Raw genomic sequence first — 14,739 nt, forward strand, 5'->3', positions numbered from 1 at the left:
GGGTTCAAGGCCTATGAGTCTGGCCTTAAGCCCCTTATGCCAGGGCTTCTTGAAGTGACTGTTTTCTCAGGCTCCGGATTGGGCTGTTGGGGCCAGGCATGGAATATAATATTTGAAATTAGGCCACCCTGGATAATGCAGAGCCACTGAGTTGCCCCCTGGACCCAGCTCAGAGACAGCTCCTGCCTGGGAGGACCTGGGGAAGGGAGAGGGAGCCCAGGCTTCAACCCAGGCTGCCAAGGGCGGGCCAGCCTGGCCCTGCCCCCCTACCCCAGGCCTCCGCCCCTATCCTTCCTACACTCAGGGCAGCAGCCCAGGCAGCTCTGGAGCCCAAACCTGTCAGGCCGGTTTAGAGAGCTGTGGAGTGGAGCTGCAGGGACAAGGCTGCCAAAGGATGGACGGCTTGCCTCGCGCTCGCCTGGCTCCCTCCTGAGGTCCTGCTGCCCACCCTCCAGACCCCATGAGGCACATACCTGGCCTCCTGGTGCCCCTGCTGGGCCTGGGCCTGGCCTTGACTCTGCCCAGGGCAGCAGCTGCAGACTGCGGGCTGGTCGGCCAGGCTAAGCACCTGGTGTTCTCCAATGTGGCCAGAGCCCGGTGGCTGGCCCCTCGTGTCCGCACACCAGGGCCCCTGGACTCCCTGTATGGCACCGTGCGCAGCTTCCTCTCTGTCGTGCAACCCAACCCCTTCCCTTCAGGTGAGTGTGCTCCTGCCCCCCAGTGAGCCCCAGCAGATGCCAGGTCCCTGGTTAGCCCCTGTCCCCCTTCCTCTGTGGGTGTGCCCACCCTCTGAATGGGCACTTGGGGGGCAGGAGCCCGGCATTCCCCACCACTGGCTTCCTTTGCAGTAGTGCTAGGGCATAAGGGGCAGCATGTGGAGAGGGCTCCAGAACCTTCTCATGTGACCTTGGGCAGTCCCCTTTCCCTCTCTGAGCCTCGGCTCCTGTGTCTATAAAGTAGAGGAGACTGCGTTAGATGTATATTACATTAGACCTGGCTCAGACATTCTCTGAGTGGTGCTAGGGTTTGGGGGGCCAGGAGAGACTGAAGGACCCTGCGAGGCCTGTCCCCTGCCACTGGAGGGGAAGGACTGCTAAGCCAGTCCTGTCCTCTGCCTCTGTCCAGGCTACAGAGAGTCCTGCTGTAGGGTCCGGGAGGAAAGTCTGCGGCCTCCCCCTGGCTGCTCCCTCCTGCAGCAACTCTGAGGCCTGGGCAGGATGGCACAAGACCGTGGTGACACTGCCTTCTCCAAGGGTGTCATGTTGGTGGAAGTGGCCCTATCCCAGAGCCTACCTTGGCCTGGCAGTGGGTAGAGGGTAGAGACAGGGGCAGGGTGGTGGGGTGGTGGCTGTCCCCAACCCCCACTTGGCTCTTTCTGGTAGAGTTGGTGAAGGCCCTGCTGAATGAGCCAGCCTCTGTGAAGGTGGATGAGGTGAGAACCAAGGGAGGTGCTGGGCAGAGGCGGGAGAGTCCAGAGATGGGCAGGGCAGAAAATCTTCCACTCAGAATCCACCAGGGTGGGGGCTCGGGTATCCTTTCCCTGCTATGGGCACTGGAGTCGGGAGACCTGGGTGCAAACCACAGCTCTGCCCGTTCCCAGCAGTGGAGTTTGCTGTGAGCTCAAACTCTGTGAACTTTAGTTTCTCACTTTGTAAGATGGTAATGGACAGTGAGAACGCTGTGCACCCCATGAGTAGGCTCCATAAGATGTAGGCACAGGCCCATAACCTTTGCACTCCCTCCCTCCTGGTTTCCCTCTGGACCCAGGTGGGAACTGAGGCCAGGGTGGAGGGATGGCCTCTCATGCCTGATGGCCCTGCCCAGGTTGTGCGGTACGAGGCGGGCTATGTGGTGTGTGCTGTGATCGCGGGCTTTTACCTCCTGGCAGTGCCCATCGCTGGGCTCTGTTTCTGTTGTTGTCGCTGCCACCGGCGCTGTGGGGGCCGCCTGAAGATGGAGCACAAGGCGATGGCCTGTGAGCGCAACACCCTCATGGCCTTCCTGCTGCTGATCACCCTCGTGCTGCTGTGAGGGGCTGCCCTGGGCAGGCGGGAGGGCTGGGCCATGGCCCAAGGCTCCCATGGACACCCAACAAACACATTCCTCTTCCCCTCCACCCCTACAGGATTGGCGTTGTCTGTGCCTTTGTCACCAACCAGCACGTGCACAAGCAGATCGGCCCCAGTGTCGAGGCTATGCCTGAGACCCTGCTCAGCCTCCGGGGCCTGGTCTCTGATGTCCCCCAGGTGAGCACCAAGTAGCCCCCTCATGCCCATATGTCCCCATGAGCACCAGGCAGGACAGAGCAAAGCGGATCTCTGTGGGCTTGAAAGCAGAAACACTGTTCCTCCTCTTTGCACCCGGCTGCCCTGAGGGAGAGTTGCTATACTACATAAACGTACCTATGGTGGCCTCAGGGTGGATACCCAGCTCTGGGGCCAGGGAAGGGGCAGGAGTTGGGTCTGTGGCGTGACAGGGAAGGGCAGCCTCATAGCCCTGTGTTTGCCTAGGAGCTGCAGGCAGTGGCGCAGCAGTTCTCCCTACCTCAGAAGCAAGTCTTACAGGATCTGGATGGTGAGGGTCACAGCTGCTGGCAGGGCCCCTTCTTAGACTGGCTGGTGATGGGGGTGGGGGAGACACTCACTCTCTCCGCCCAGATGCCAGCTGGGACTACCCTGTCTAGGGTGGAGGGGTGGGAATGGGGCAGGATGGAAAAACCAGTGCCCACTCTGCAGAGCCCAGTGCCCAGTGGGGGAGGCTGGATGGAAGGGTGGGGAGGCCCTCCACTCTGGGGGGCCAGCCCTACAGACTTCTCTGTGCTCTGCAGACTTCGGCATGTACACTGGCAGCATGATCCACACTGAGCTTGGGAGCACTGTGTACCCATTGCTGGCCTCAGTGCACAGCCTGGGCCAGGGTGAGTTGGACCTATGGGCTATGTGGGTGTGAGGCCAGCAGGATCCTCCTGGGGCGCGTCCACCTTCACCCAGCTCTGGATATCTGGTGCCACCTCAGCTCTACCCATGGTTTCCCCTTCCCATTACCCTGAGATCCTCTGTCCTCCTGTATCCCTGCCTAGGTCCTGGCTTAATGTGCCTCAATGGTTTAATGTGCCAGGGGCAATTTCCATTGTAACTACAGATGTCAAGGATAGCAAGGTGCTTTTGGTTGGATGGAGAGAGCATGGTTTGCCTCCCTCAATGCCTCTGAAGGTGTGGGTGACTGCTCAGGTTGGATGTGGGTCTCTCAGCCCTGCAGGCCTCTGTGGACAACCTCCAGGCTCTGAATTCCTTCACTGTGGAGCTGCGGGCAGCACAGCAGGACCTGGAGCCAGCAGTCCGGGAGCACCGGGAACGCCTCCGCACCCTGCTGCAGAAGCCGGAGTGCCAGGGGGACTGTGAGGGGGTCCTGATTCGGGCCCAAGCCCTGGAGCTGGGTGCTGATTTCAACCAGGTGAAGCCTTAGGACAGAAGTCTCCTAGGGCTAAGCAGGCCACCTCTGCCAGCTGCCTTGGGCATCTGATGGTCCAGGGGCTTCCTGAAGAGGAGGATTCCTGATCCCCTTTTAGGGAGGCCTCTCCCTTTCTCTGTGTACCCATGACCAGTGACAGTCATCCGGGCAGTGGGCTACAATCTCTCCTTTGGCCACACACTGTACCATAGCTGCACCTATATTAGCTCTTTGAGTTCTTACTGCCCCTGACAGAGTGGTAGGGCCTATGGTGGTCAAGATTTTATACTTGAGGACAGGAAGGGTTCAGAGGCTTCTGACCCTGTTCTCCTCCCTCAGCCCTCTCAGTGCACTTGGTCATAATCTCCCCATTTCAGGTACCCTCAGTGGACAGTGTCCTCCATCGGCTGAAAGGTGTCCCAGAGGCCAACTTCTCTAGGATGGTTGAGGAGGTGAGTGCCCACCTGGGCCACCTGACTTCTCCCTCACCTAGAGAATCACAAATAAGGGCCTCACTTCCCCTTTGGGGAGCAGCAATCCAGTTGAACTTGAGACTTGGGGCCTCACATCCCACGTGGCATCCTGGGACGGAGGCCTGCACACGGAGTGGTCTCAGAAAGGAAAGCTAGGGCCCTCAGGGTGGTGGGGTGCTGAGGTGACATACAAGTGAGTGCTCAGGCCCGCAGATCCTGGGAGGGCAGGCAGATGGAGATGGCGGTGGGGGAGGGTGCAGTATGAGTCAGCACCTGTGACCTGGGACCTACAACTGGGGAAATGGTGAATCAGCCATGCTGGGTGGCTGGAGTGGAAGGTTCTGAGAGAAAGGAGGTGGGAGGTGGGGCTGGAAGGGTAGGTAGAAGCTGGGCTTTCAGTAGATAGACCTGGCAATTGTGTGCAGGAGGCTGAGGGTTAACTGCTGTGGTCTAGGAAGAGGGGTGGGGTTAGGAAGGAGAGGTGTACAAGGAGAATATTTTGGGGAGTTGAGTCAGGCTGGGTTGAGGGAGGGGAGAGGAAGACCAAGAGAGCAAAGGGAAATCTGTTCCCTGAGCTGGGAGCACTGAGGGGAGATGCCCTCCCTCTGAGCCTGCTGATTTCAGTGTCCTCCAAGAGGGGACACTGGGCAGAGTGGAGAGGCACAGCCCCACTTGGTTCCCACAGGAGAATAGCACCTTCAATGCCCTCCCAACCCTGGCTACCATAGAGACAGCCAACATGATCACAGGTGAGGCCCCTGGCTGCCTAGCATGCCACTCCTATTGAGGGGGCTTTTTGAAAGAGGATTGGGGTAGGGAAGTAGGGAAAGCCATCCTTCTTGGCTGGGCTCCAGCACAGAGAGAAGACCCTCTGTGTGTCCCAGAAGTTCTTCCTCTCTACCCACCCGGTCCCTGGGCCCCTGTGTGCCCTCCTCATCCCACAAGCTCCTGTTGCTTTGGACAGAGCTGAAGAAGGCAGTGGCTCAGCAGCCTAAAGGGCTGAGGACACTGGTTGAAGCCTTCCCGGGCTCAGAGGCAACTTCCCGGTGGAGCCAGACACTGGAGGAGCTGGAGCAGAACAGCCGCCCCTACCTGCAGGAGGTGCAGAGATATGAGACATACAGGTGCCTGAGGTCCCATGGGTTGTGGGCAAGATAAGCAGCCCAGCCTCTCCTCCACCCTGACCTCATTTCTAGTCCTATCAACCCCTGCCCATGCTGAGTCTCTACTACCTCCTTTAAGCTAAGATCCCTGACTCTTTGGGCATCCTTGTCGCAGCCTGGCTGTTTGTCCCTGGGACCTGAGCCTGGGGACCCCATAAGAGCAGTGGGGCCTCAGGAAGTGTTTACACACTTGCACTTCTAAAATCCCAGCCTTGGGGTTTAGAGGCCCTTTAGCCAATAGGTCCATCCAGCGCCCGCTGCCTCCCTCCTCCTTGACACCCACACCCTCTTTGTGGCAGGTGGATTGTGGGCTGCGTGCTGTGCTCCATAGTTCTTCTTGTGGTGGTCTGTAACCTGCTGGGTCTCAACCTGGGCATCTGGGGGCTATCTGCCAGGGAAGACCCCAGCCACTCAGAAGCCAAGGGCGAGGCTGGAGCTCGCTTCCTCATGGCGTAAGAAAGGACCCGGGACAGGGGAGGGATTTCTTCCCACTGGGCTGGCCAGATTCCTGCCATACCCAGGGACAGTTTCTGGTGTGGTTAGGGGAGCCAAGTCATAGGAGTCTGGAGACTGGGCTTTAATGCCGGCTCTGGCACTGTCCGACTGGGTGACGCTGGGAAAATTACTGACCCATCTGGGCCTCAGTGTCCTCATCAGTATAAAGGGGTTGGAGAGAGCAGGAAAAGCAAATAAGAGGCACTTCCCCCCCCCCACACTCTTTCCCACTGAGTCCAGCCACAGCCTCAGGATCCTTCTTAACCCATCTCCAAGCAGCCACCACCAACACTAGGTGGGAGCACCAGAGGCAGAATCTGTTTGCCATCCTTAGGTTAGATAGTTGTTAAGACCAGGGCTGCCATATACAGTTGTGCAGGTTGTTCACTACATGAGGGTACCTGGCCAAAGGGGTCAGTAGGGGCTGAAATCTACCCTGAGTTTCACTCTCCAAGGCTCAAAGCCTCCACAGGGCTGTACCCACTCACAAAGAAGGCCTGCATGTCAGAGGTCTAAGGATCTTTACCACGTGGGCCTGTGGAGATGTTGCCCCTGCCAGTGGGTCATGCCAGTGGGTCACCCTCAAGGTGACCCTTTTGAGGGCTGGGTTCTGAATCAGGTCACCTCCATGGGCTCTGGGCCCAGAAGTGAGTAGTTCTGGCTCTTCAAACAAAGTATCTGTCCTTTCCTTTAGTCTGCCAGCTGGGGTGGTGCAAGGATGAGGGGACAGTCAGGATTTCAATCTCCCTCCGGCCACTAAAGGCTCTGCCTGGGACCACCTGGCTGACCACACAGCCTGGGATGTGGGTGGGGCAGATACTGTGGTCCAGGGTAGCCAGTCTCCACTCTCCCTCAGCCCATCTCTCTCTTCCCCAGAGGCGTGGGCTTCAGCTTCCTCTTTGCTGCCCCACTCATCCTCCTTGTCTTTGCCACCTTTCTGGTGGGTGGCAACATGCAGACGCTGGTGTGCCAGAGCTGGGAGAGTGGAGAACTCTATGAGGTGAGACTGGCCCTGCTACCGGGTGGTATGGGAAGAGCAAGAGGGTCAGGGGGACCCAGGAGGAATGAGGACAGAGAACCACCAATGGATGGGATTGGGGAGAGAAAGAATTCGTGAGCCCCTGGGATGCTGCCCAGGCCCCAGGGCAGGGACCCTCGGGGATTCCTCTAGACCTGAGCCTCTTTCCTCTGAACACTGAACCTGGGAATAGGGAGGTCTAGTGCCCAGCAGGTGAGCAGAGATGCTGGCCTAGGCTCTCTGCCAGCCACCTCTCCTTCAGATCCACAGGAAGAGTGCCTGTAGGGAGCTAGGGCCCCGGGGTAATTGGAGTTAGAGCTGGGTTTGGGCTGGAGTCATGGAGTATTTCCCATCTCTGGTCTCTGCTATGCCAGGGTGGCCTGGAGCTGTGGGATCTGAGAGGAGAGCCTTGCCTTACCCTCCTCTGTGCCCCATTTCTCCCTTACCCCATCCCCAGTTTGCAGATGCCCCAGGGAACTTGCCCCCATCAATGAATCTGTCCTACCTTCTTGGTCTGAAGAAAAACATCAGCATCCACCTGGCCTACCAGTGAGTGGGTAGTTGGGACTGGAATTGGGGAGGACAGAGATTGTGTCCCTCCTGTTAGGGTGACTGCAGTCCCCACCTGCCATCCCTTGTTGCCCATCTTCAGTGTCCATCGTTCCTCCCTAGGCAGTGCAAGGAAGGGGCTGCGCTCTGGAGAGTCCTGCAGCTCAATGACTCCTATGACCTGGAGAAGCACCTGGATATCAGCCACGTAAGAAAATGTTCCAGAATGCTGTGAGGAGCCTTCCTGTACACTCCTCTCCTCTGGCCTTGGCTCTGGAGAGGCACTGTGTCTTTGAACCTGAGAAATTTGCATGTGTAATTGAGGTGCCTCAGGGTAGAGGCCCAGCTCCCCAGCCAAGGAGAAGGCTCTGGCCAGCTCTGAGCACAGATGAGGTGATAGCAGGAACCAACAATAGCAGTGAGCAAGTGGGCTTGGGAGTTTGTGTGTACTGAGGACAGGCATTGGTTAGGGTATTCCAGTGGGAAGAGGAAAGCTGGCCAGGTGGTAGTAGCGGAAGGTTGTGGTGAGACCAGGTAACCCTGGTGGAGGTTCACTATAGGCCTCTGCCCAGCAATAGGTAAGGGCGGCAGGATCCATCCCTAGCCCAACTTTAAGCCTTTTCCTATAACCACTGGGTTTTCCTGGAACTTGGGATGTAGAACAGGAGATACTTGCTGATGCTGGCAAGAGATAGTTCTAGAACATAAGAAAGGAAGGGCTACTTTACAACAGGGATGTACTTTGAGAACGTGGTTCTCCTAAAGGTGTACAGAGGCTGTAAAACATTCCTTCCTTTCCTCTGTCCACATCGAAGTGAGGTAGGAGAAGGCCTGACTTCCAGGGCCACTGGGGAGCCACTGCTAAGCATATCCTGGGGAAACCCACATCGCCACGTCCTCTAGTGCACACAGAGCATTGCCTGATCTTGACTCTGCAGAGTCCCCCAAATCCTCTCCAAGTCCTCTCAGATCCCCCACCCAGTCTCAACCCATGGGGTAGCACTGCCAAGCAGGCCAGTCCCAACTCCACACCTTAACCTGCATAACCTGGGACAGTTGGCTTAATGCCACAACTTACCCTTCCTTTATCCATCTTTAACAAGTCAGAGCCGGTGACATCTCATGGCTAGACCAGAGACACCACCCCATGGATGAAGCCGGGCCAGAGAGTGCTGCAGTAGGGCCCAGGGCAGAGTAGGCCCATGTCCTGCTGACTGGAAGTCCCAACTTCCAGATGGAGGGGTCTCTGCCCTGGCTCTGGGAGGGGTTCAGGTGGACTGGGCAGTGCTCAAAGGTCATATGGCAACAGGTCAAATGTGACCTTAAGGATCTTTGTCCTCATTCATAGGAATTCCTTGGAATGTGTTGTTAAAAAAAAAAAAAGAAAGAAAAAGGGGGAAAAAAACCCCCAAAGAATCCTCATTCTCAAAGGAGAGAGTTAAGAACTGATTGTGCAGAGATAAATAAGACAAGGTGTGTTTTCCAGGGCACCAGGAAGGCAACGCCGCCTTCATACACCGCTGTTTGCCTATGGCCAGTGCCTGAAATGCTGCCCTAAGACCCCACCCCTGAGAGGGGTAGGTCTTTGTCCCTCTGGGGAAGGTTGCCTGGTGGGAAAAGAAGAGAGGAACAGAGCCAGGGCGTGGTCATTACTCACACTGTAATCTCCTTTCTGACCTCAGTTTCTCAGCTGTGAAACACTGAGGCTGAATTTTGTGGCCTCCAAACCTCTTCTGCTGATGGTAGGAAAATGCCAACAGTCTTCTCTCATCTCCATTTATTCATCAACACAGCAAATTTATACCTTGCCCCCCACATGTAGGCCTCTGCACTACATGTCAAGGGGTTGGGGCAAAATAGGCAGGCAAAGTCTCCCTCGTGGAGCTGATGGCCATGAACCAGTACCCAAATAGATAAGGCAATTCCAGAGAAGCAGATGCTATGAAGGCCTTAAAGCAGGTGATGCCATAAAGAGGGGCTGGAAAAGCCATATTGTGTCAGGTGGTCTGGGAAGGTTTTGTGTAGCAGCCTGGTAGCCAGACAGGTGCTGGAGAAAGTCCGAATCTTGGCAGTTTGGGTTAGAGGGACAGGATCCTACTTGGAGCTTGTCTGGGGCTGGGGGTGTGTCCAGGGTAGGGGCCTAGATATCTGGGAGGAGGGCCCTGCCAGCCCAGTGACTCTACTTGTCAAGTGTGGAGACCAGATGTCAGGGTCATGTTCCCTGGTCCTTGGTTCCCAGTACTGAAGAATAATGGTTGCTGGTACCAGGTTGACAGATCAAAATGAGCAAGACAAACAGATCAAGCAGATCACCAAGATTTACTAATGTGCAGTACTTTCCGGAGGGAGCAGGTCTTTCTCCATGAGTGGAGAAGACCCTGAGTTTAAAGGCAGAGTATAGAAAGTAAGTACACTCTCAAAGTCAGTAGAAAGGCTCGGTGCCTATAGCTCAACCGGCTAAGGCGCCAGCCACATACACCTAAGGTGGCGGGTTTGAATCCCCAGCCCGGACCCGCCAAACAACAATGTTGGCTGCAACCAAAAAATAGCCGGGCGGAGACTCGCTTGAGCCCAGGAGTTGGAGGTTGCTGTGAGCTGTAATACCACGGCACTCTACCCAGGGGGACAGCTTGAGGCTCTGTCTAAAAAAAAAAAAAAAAACAAAGTCAGTAGAAAGTGGATTGCTCCAGTAAGGAACAGCCCCCAGGTTTAGGGTCTGTCCTTTTATGCTAATCCCTAATAATATGCTAAACTGGGATGGAATATTCATGAATTTCCTGGGAAAGGGGTGGATAGTTCCCAGAATGGCAAATCCTCCCCATTTTTAACCTTGTAAGGCAATTTCCAGGGGTTGCCATGACATTTGTAAACTGTCATGATGTAGGTGGATGTGATTTTTACTATGCTAATGAGGGTAGGTCACTTGAGGACACTGTCACCTTGCTTATACTTGTGCTCCAAAGACCTCCCTTTGCAGCCTTGATTACATCTCCACTTTGTGATTTTTCTGCCTTTCTGGTCGGTCAGTCCTTGGGGATCCTCCTCACAGACCAAATATCTGTTCAGTGCTTGGATACCCCCTGGACAAGGTATCTGTTCTTTCTTCCTTTTGATAATTTGTTCCTTCTAGTAGACAAAGCATCCCCTAGTGCCATCTGCTTCTCTTCCTCCCTTCTTGTCCCTCCTAACACTTCTTTGGGGAGCATGTCTGGGTCCTGGCTCAGCACTGGGCCTGACCCCCACCCTGCCCTCTCAGTACTCCCAAAAGCTGCAGCAGAAGATGCAGAACCTTAAAGTGGACATGGACAACTTGGATCTGCTGAGCCCAGCTGCCCACCGGGACCTGGAGGCTCTGCACAACAGCGGGATTGAGAGGATCCGCTACTCCGATTTTCTGGTCCAGGTCAGCAGCAGGCACCTCAGATCCCGCCCCGCCCCCCCATGGTGACAAACAGAAGGCCCACAGAGGGGCTGGGCAGGTCTCTCGCCTTGTCTGGGCTCTCAACCTTCCCTCAACTCCTCCACATGTGTTCTGGGGCCCCTTCTTGTGGGCTCATGGACTGTTCCCAGCCCATGAGCCCATCCTGATGCTACCACCCAGGCCATGCAGAATGAGCACCCTTTCCCTCAAGCCAAGGGCTTATGTCACTTGACCCACTGTTGGGAGTGTGGTGGGGAATAGCTTCTAACTTGAGTTAACCAGAGTGCTTGTTTGGTGGTATTGTTTCTATCTCATTGGAAAAATGCCTGAAATATTTCACAGCCCCAGGTCAAACCTGCTGTGACTGGTGTATCACAACAGACTTCACTGGTGTGGTTTATATTTGGCAAGAATGAGAATCTGAAGGCTGCAGACAGCAGGTGCTGGGGGAGTAGGATCAGCCTTCTTGGCTTCTCCTGTCTGCCCTCAGGTCCAGAAGCCAGTGGTGAAGACCAACATGGAGGAGCTGGCTCAGGACCTGGAAGGGCTGGCCCAAGTGAGCAGGGAGCAGGGCCCCTGGGCAGGAGGAGTCAGAGGGAGCCAGGAAAGGATGGGAGGATTCATACTGGGGAGAAGGGGAGGGGCTTGAGAGTCCCCACCAGTGAGACCTGAGCCCAAGGGTATTAGGTCTGACTGAAGCTTTGCTACCGATTGGTTGTGTGGCCTCAGGAAAGTCAGTCAGCATTTCTGGGCCTCAATTTCTTTATCTGCAAAGTGGATTGTCCTCTGTCGCACATCAGATGAAGTAACTGGTCTGATCTCCTGCAGTTGGGCAAGTGTTTCTAAGTGCAGGCTGCTTGTAGAATTTGCTTGGACATGTGCTGTGAAAACATTGCGATCAATCAGATATCATGACAATTGCCCTCCAGGGGAAAAAGCAGCATTTCGTATTAATAAATACTTAGATGTTTAAGAAATTCTCTTTGAGACATCTCAGATCCACAGCCCCACATGTGGGTAGACCAAGGAATATTCCCCTGCTTCAGCAGGTGCCACTGCAGCTCAGACAGATTCTGTGGCTGATTTAGGGGCACCCAGCCAGCTAGGGCAGACCTAGAACTTGGGCTTAGGTCCTCAAACCCAGGGCAGGCCCTAGAGCTTAAAGGGCCTTGGGTTTCTGCCTCTGAAACCAGCTTACCACCTCCTCTCACTATGCCAGGTTGAAAGGCTGGGTGAAGGGTACACTGGCAAAGCCTGTGCTGTCCCAGGCAGGGGCCATTCTGATGTCTGTTCTCCCTCAGAGCAACCCTGTGCTGAAGCAGCAGCTGCAAGAGGAGGCCTTCAAGCTCAGAAGCCTCTACCAAGAGAAGGTCGCCCCCCAGCAGAGCCTGGTGGTATATTTGGCCTGGGGCCTGGGGGTGGGGAGGATTGTGGAGAGGTCTGTAAAAGAAGAGGGAGGCACTGGGAACCATTCTTCATCCCACCCCTTCCCCCAGCCAGCCCTGATCTCTTTTCCACAGGCAAAGCTCAAACCCAGAGTCCTGGCCTTGGAGTCCTCTGCCCCAACTCTTCAGGTGGCTGCTGGGGGTCGGGGGGAACAGGTGGGATGCAGAGGGAGAGAGGACATGCCTGGGATCTCTCAAGCTCTTCCTGGGCCCAGAGGATGTTGAGGGTGGGGATGGGTGGGCAGAATCTCAAGGACCACCTCCTTTGGCTTACCCCTCTCCCCCACTAAGGTGAGTGTTTTGCATGTTCTACGATGAATTAATGAATGGATGAGTGAATGAGTGGCCACTCCCCACTCCCCAGCTAAGCAGGACCTAGAGTTGAGGCTCTCCTCCCCTCCAGCTGGAGATCGTAGAAGTCCTAGGCAATATCTCTTACCTAAAAGGAGAGCTGCCTGCCTGGGCCACCCGGATCCTGAGGAATGTGAGTGAGGGGCACATGCAGAGGGTTTCCACCCTGGGCTTCCCCTCAGTCCCATCCCCTCACTGTGGATTCCCAGAAACTTGGCCTATCTTCATGTTGCCAAGAATGGTGAGGGGTAGGGGTCTGCTGTTTCTGGGACCCCAGCCAGCCCAGGCCTCTCCTCTTCCCTGCAGGTGAGTGAGTGTTTCCTGACCCGGGAGATGGGCTACTTCTCCCAGTATGTGGCCTGGGTGAGAGAGGAGGTGAGTGGGGCCTCAGCAATGACTGATACCTGCCCCCAGTGGGCTAGTTATTCACCCTGCCCTGAGTCCCTTGGGGGTACCCCAAGCCTTAAGGATTGAACCCAAACCTGGCGTCTGTGCCCTGCTTTCTGGCCTACCCCACCTCTGACTCAGGGAAACTAGAGGACTTCAGCAGCTCTTGCCTCAGAGCCCAGGCGTCTCTACCTGGACTGTCCATACCCTTTCTGAGGTCTGAGTATGGGTGAAGTTGGATGGTATCTCTAGATGTACTGTCATGTGCCTACCTGGGGCCAGCCCTCGCCCAGCTTGTCCAAGGCCAATTGGCAAAGCCTGCCTCCCCATGTGGACACTTGCTGACCACAGCCTGTGCCAGCTGTCTGGACTCCACATTAGATTGGCAGGAGGTATGGCTTCGGCCTGGGTGTGAGTACATGTGAGCATATGCATGTGTATACATATAAACATATGAGGACATGCACACATGTGCTGTCACCTCCGTGGTGACAGTGTGACTTAAAACAGAACTGGGCACACAGCAGGGCCTATTCCAGGCTGGTAAATAGATGAAAAGGGTAGGCACTGAGCAAGGAGCCTATATGAGTGTCCCCATCTCTCTGTGACTTGCATCTGTGTGTATATGTATGTACCTGCCTCTCTGTGTCTGTGTACAAGTGTGTGATGGCCCCAGCTGGGCCCCTGGGCCTCTGTCCCTGTCAACCTCTCTCTCTGAATATGGGGCATACACCTGTGGGTCTGGGTGCCTCCACATCCACCTGCCTCATGTTGCTACCACAGGTCACTCAGCACATCGCCACCTGCCAGCCCCTCTCTGCAGCCTTAAATAATGGCCGGGTGATCCTGTGTGACATGTTGGCTGACCCCTGGGTGAGTGTCCCTTGGCTCATCAGGGTTCATGGGTATGGGGGCCCATGGAGGGCCCTGCTCACACGGTATGAGGCACAGGCTCTGACCAAGGCCTGCAACCAGCCCCTCCCCTCAGCTGTGGGACCACTGACTTCTTGCCCACATTCCAGAATGCTTTCTGGTTCTGCTTGGCATGGTGCACCTTCTTCCTGATCCCCAGCATCATCTTTGCTGTCAAGACCGCCAAATACTTTCGTCCCATCCGGAAACGCCTCAGGTAAGGGGCTGCCAGAACTGCAGAGGGCACCAGAAACCCACAAAAGCATCCTCTTAGCTGCTGGGCCTTGGCTCCCTGCCACACCCCCCTCCTGTGTCCTCCCAGGCAGAGGAGGCTCATGGCCTAGCCCTGGAGAGCCACACACTCTGAGGAGCTCCAAGGCCAGGAAGTTCTCCCATGTGTCTGCCCCATATCCTTCTTGCTGCAATACATCCACCCAGGCTCAGCTTCTTGGGACTCTTCCCATCCCCTGGAAGGCTCCTGAGGAGGGAACATTAAGTCTCTGGGTTTGTCCCCGTGCTGGGGCTGAGGGTGTGTTGGGGGGACTCACTCTCCTTCTGCAACGCTGCAGCTCCACCACCTCTGAGGAGACACAGCTCTTCCACATCCCCCGGGTCACCTCCCTGAAGCTGTAGGACCCAGTGGGTGAGTTTCCCTAACCCCCATATTCCTCAGTGCTGGGAATTAAAGTGGTGAGGAAGGGAGGGCTGGGATCTGGGGACCCCTAAGGGATCACAAAGGTTTGGAGACTTGGTGGGATGTGGGTACTGAGTGTGGCCTGTCCAACAGCATGACTGACAGAGCCCCGCTCTCTCTCACCGTTACCTGTTTCCTTCTTAATCCATAATAGGGCGAGGTGATCCTGGGGCTACCTGTCCTTCCTCTGGCTCAGGGGAACTAGAGGACTCCTGCAGCTCTTGCCTCAGAGCCCAGGCATCCATACCCAGACTGTCCCCAACTCCAGGTTGCCTGGCCCCATCTTGCCTGGTCCCTTCCTGCACCTTTTCTGTTTGTGACCCTCCTTCCTTCATTCTCAAAACCACACTTGATTTCTGATGAGCTATGGAACCAACAGGT

General features: G+C 55.9%; 1 protein-coding gene across 1 annotated transcript; it reads left to right on the forward strand.

Moving 5' to 3' along the window:
• Nucleotides 1–460: 460 nt before the first annotated feature.
• On the forward strand, nt 461–14,297 carry PROM2 (prominin 2). The gene is made up of 23 exons (XM_003799263.1): nt 461–698; nt 1,383–1,432; nt 1,825–2,027; nt 2,126–2,246; nt 2,511–2,574; nt 2,828–2,917; nt 3,251–3,453; nt 3,828–3,902; nt 4,609–4,672; nt 4,888–5,047; nt 5,386–5,538; nt 6,458–6,581; nt 7,057–7,148; nt 7,272–7,356; nt 10,405–10,551; nt 11,060–11,136; nt 11,873–11,963; nt 12,090–12,143; nt 12,418–12,498; nt 12,672–12,740; nt 13,536–13,625; nt 13,775–13,881; nt 14,234–14,297. The coding sequence occupies exons 1-23, from the start codon at nt 461–463 to the stop codon at nt 14,295–14,297; spliced, it is 2,502 nt and encodes an 833-aa protein (XP_003799311.1).
• Nucleotides 14,298–14,739: the final 442 nt, after the last annotated feature.

Source organism: Otolemur garnettii, unplaced genomic scaffold, assembly GCF_000181295.1.
Source record: "Otolemur garnettii isolate 467f Iridium unplaced genomic scaffold, OtoGar3 scaffold00148, whole genome shotgun sequence".
NCBI lineage: Eukaryota > Metazoa > Chordata > Mammalia > Primates > Galagidae > Otolemur > Otolemur garnettii.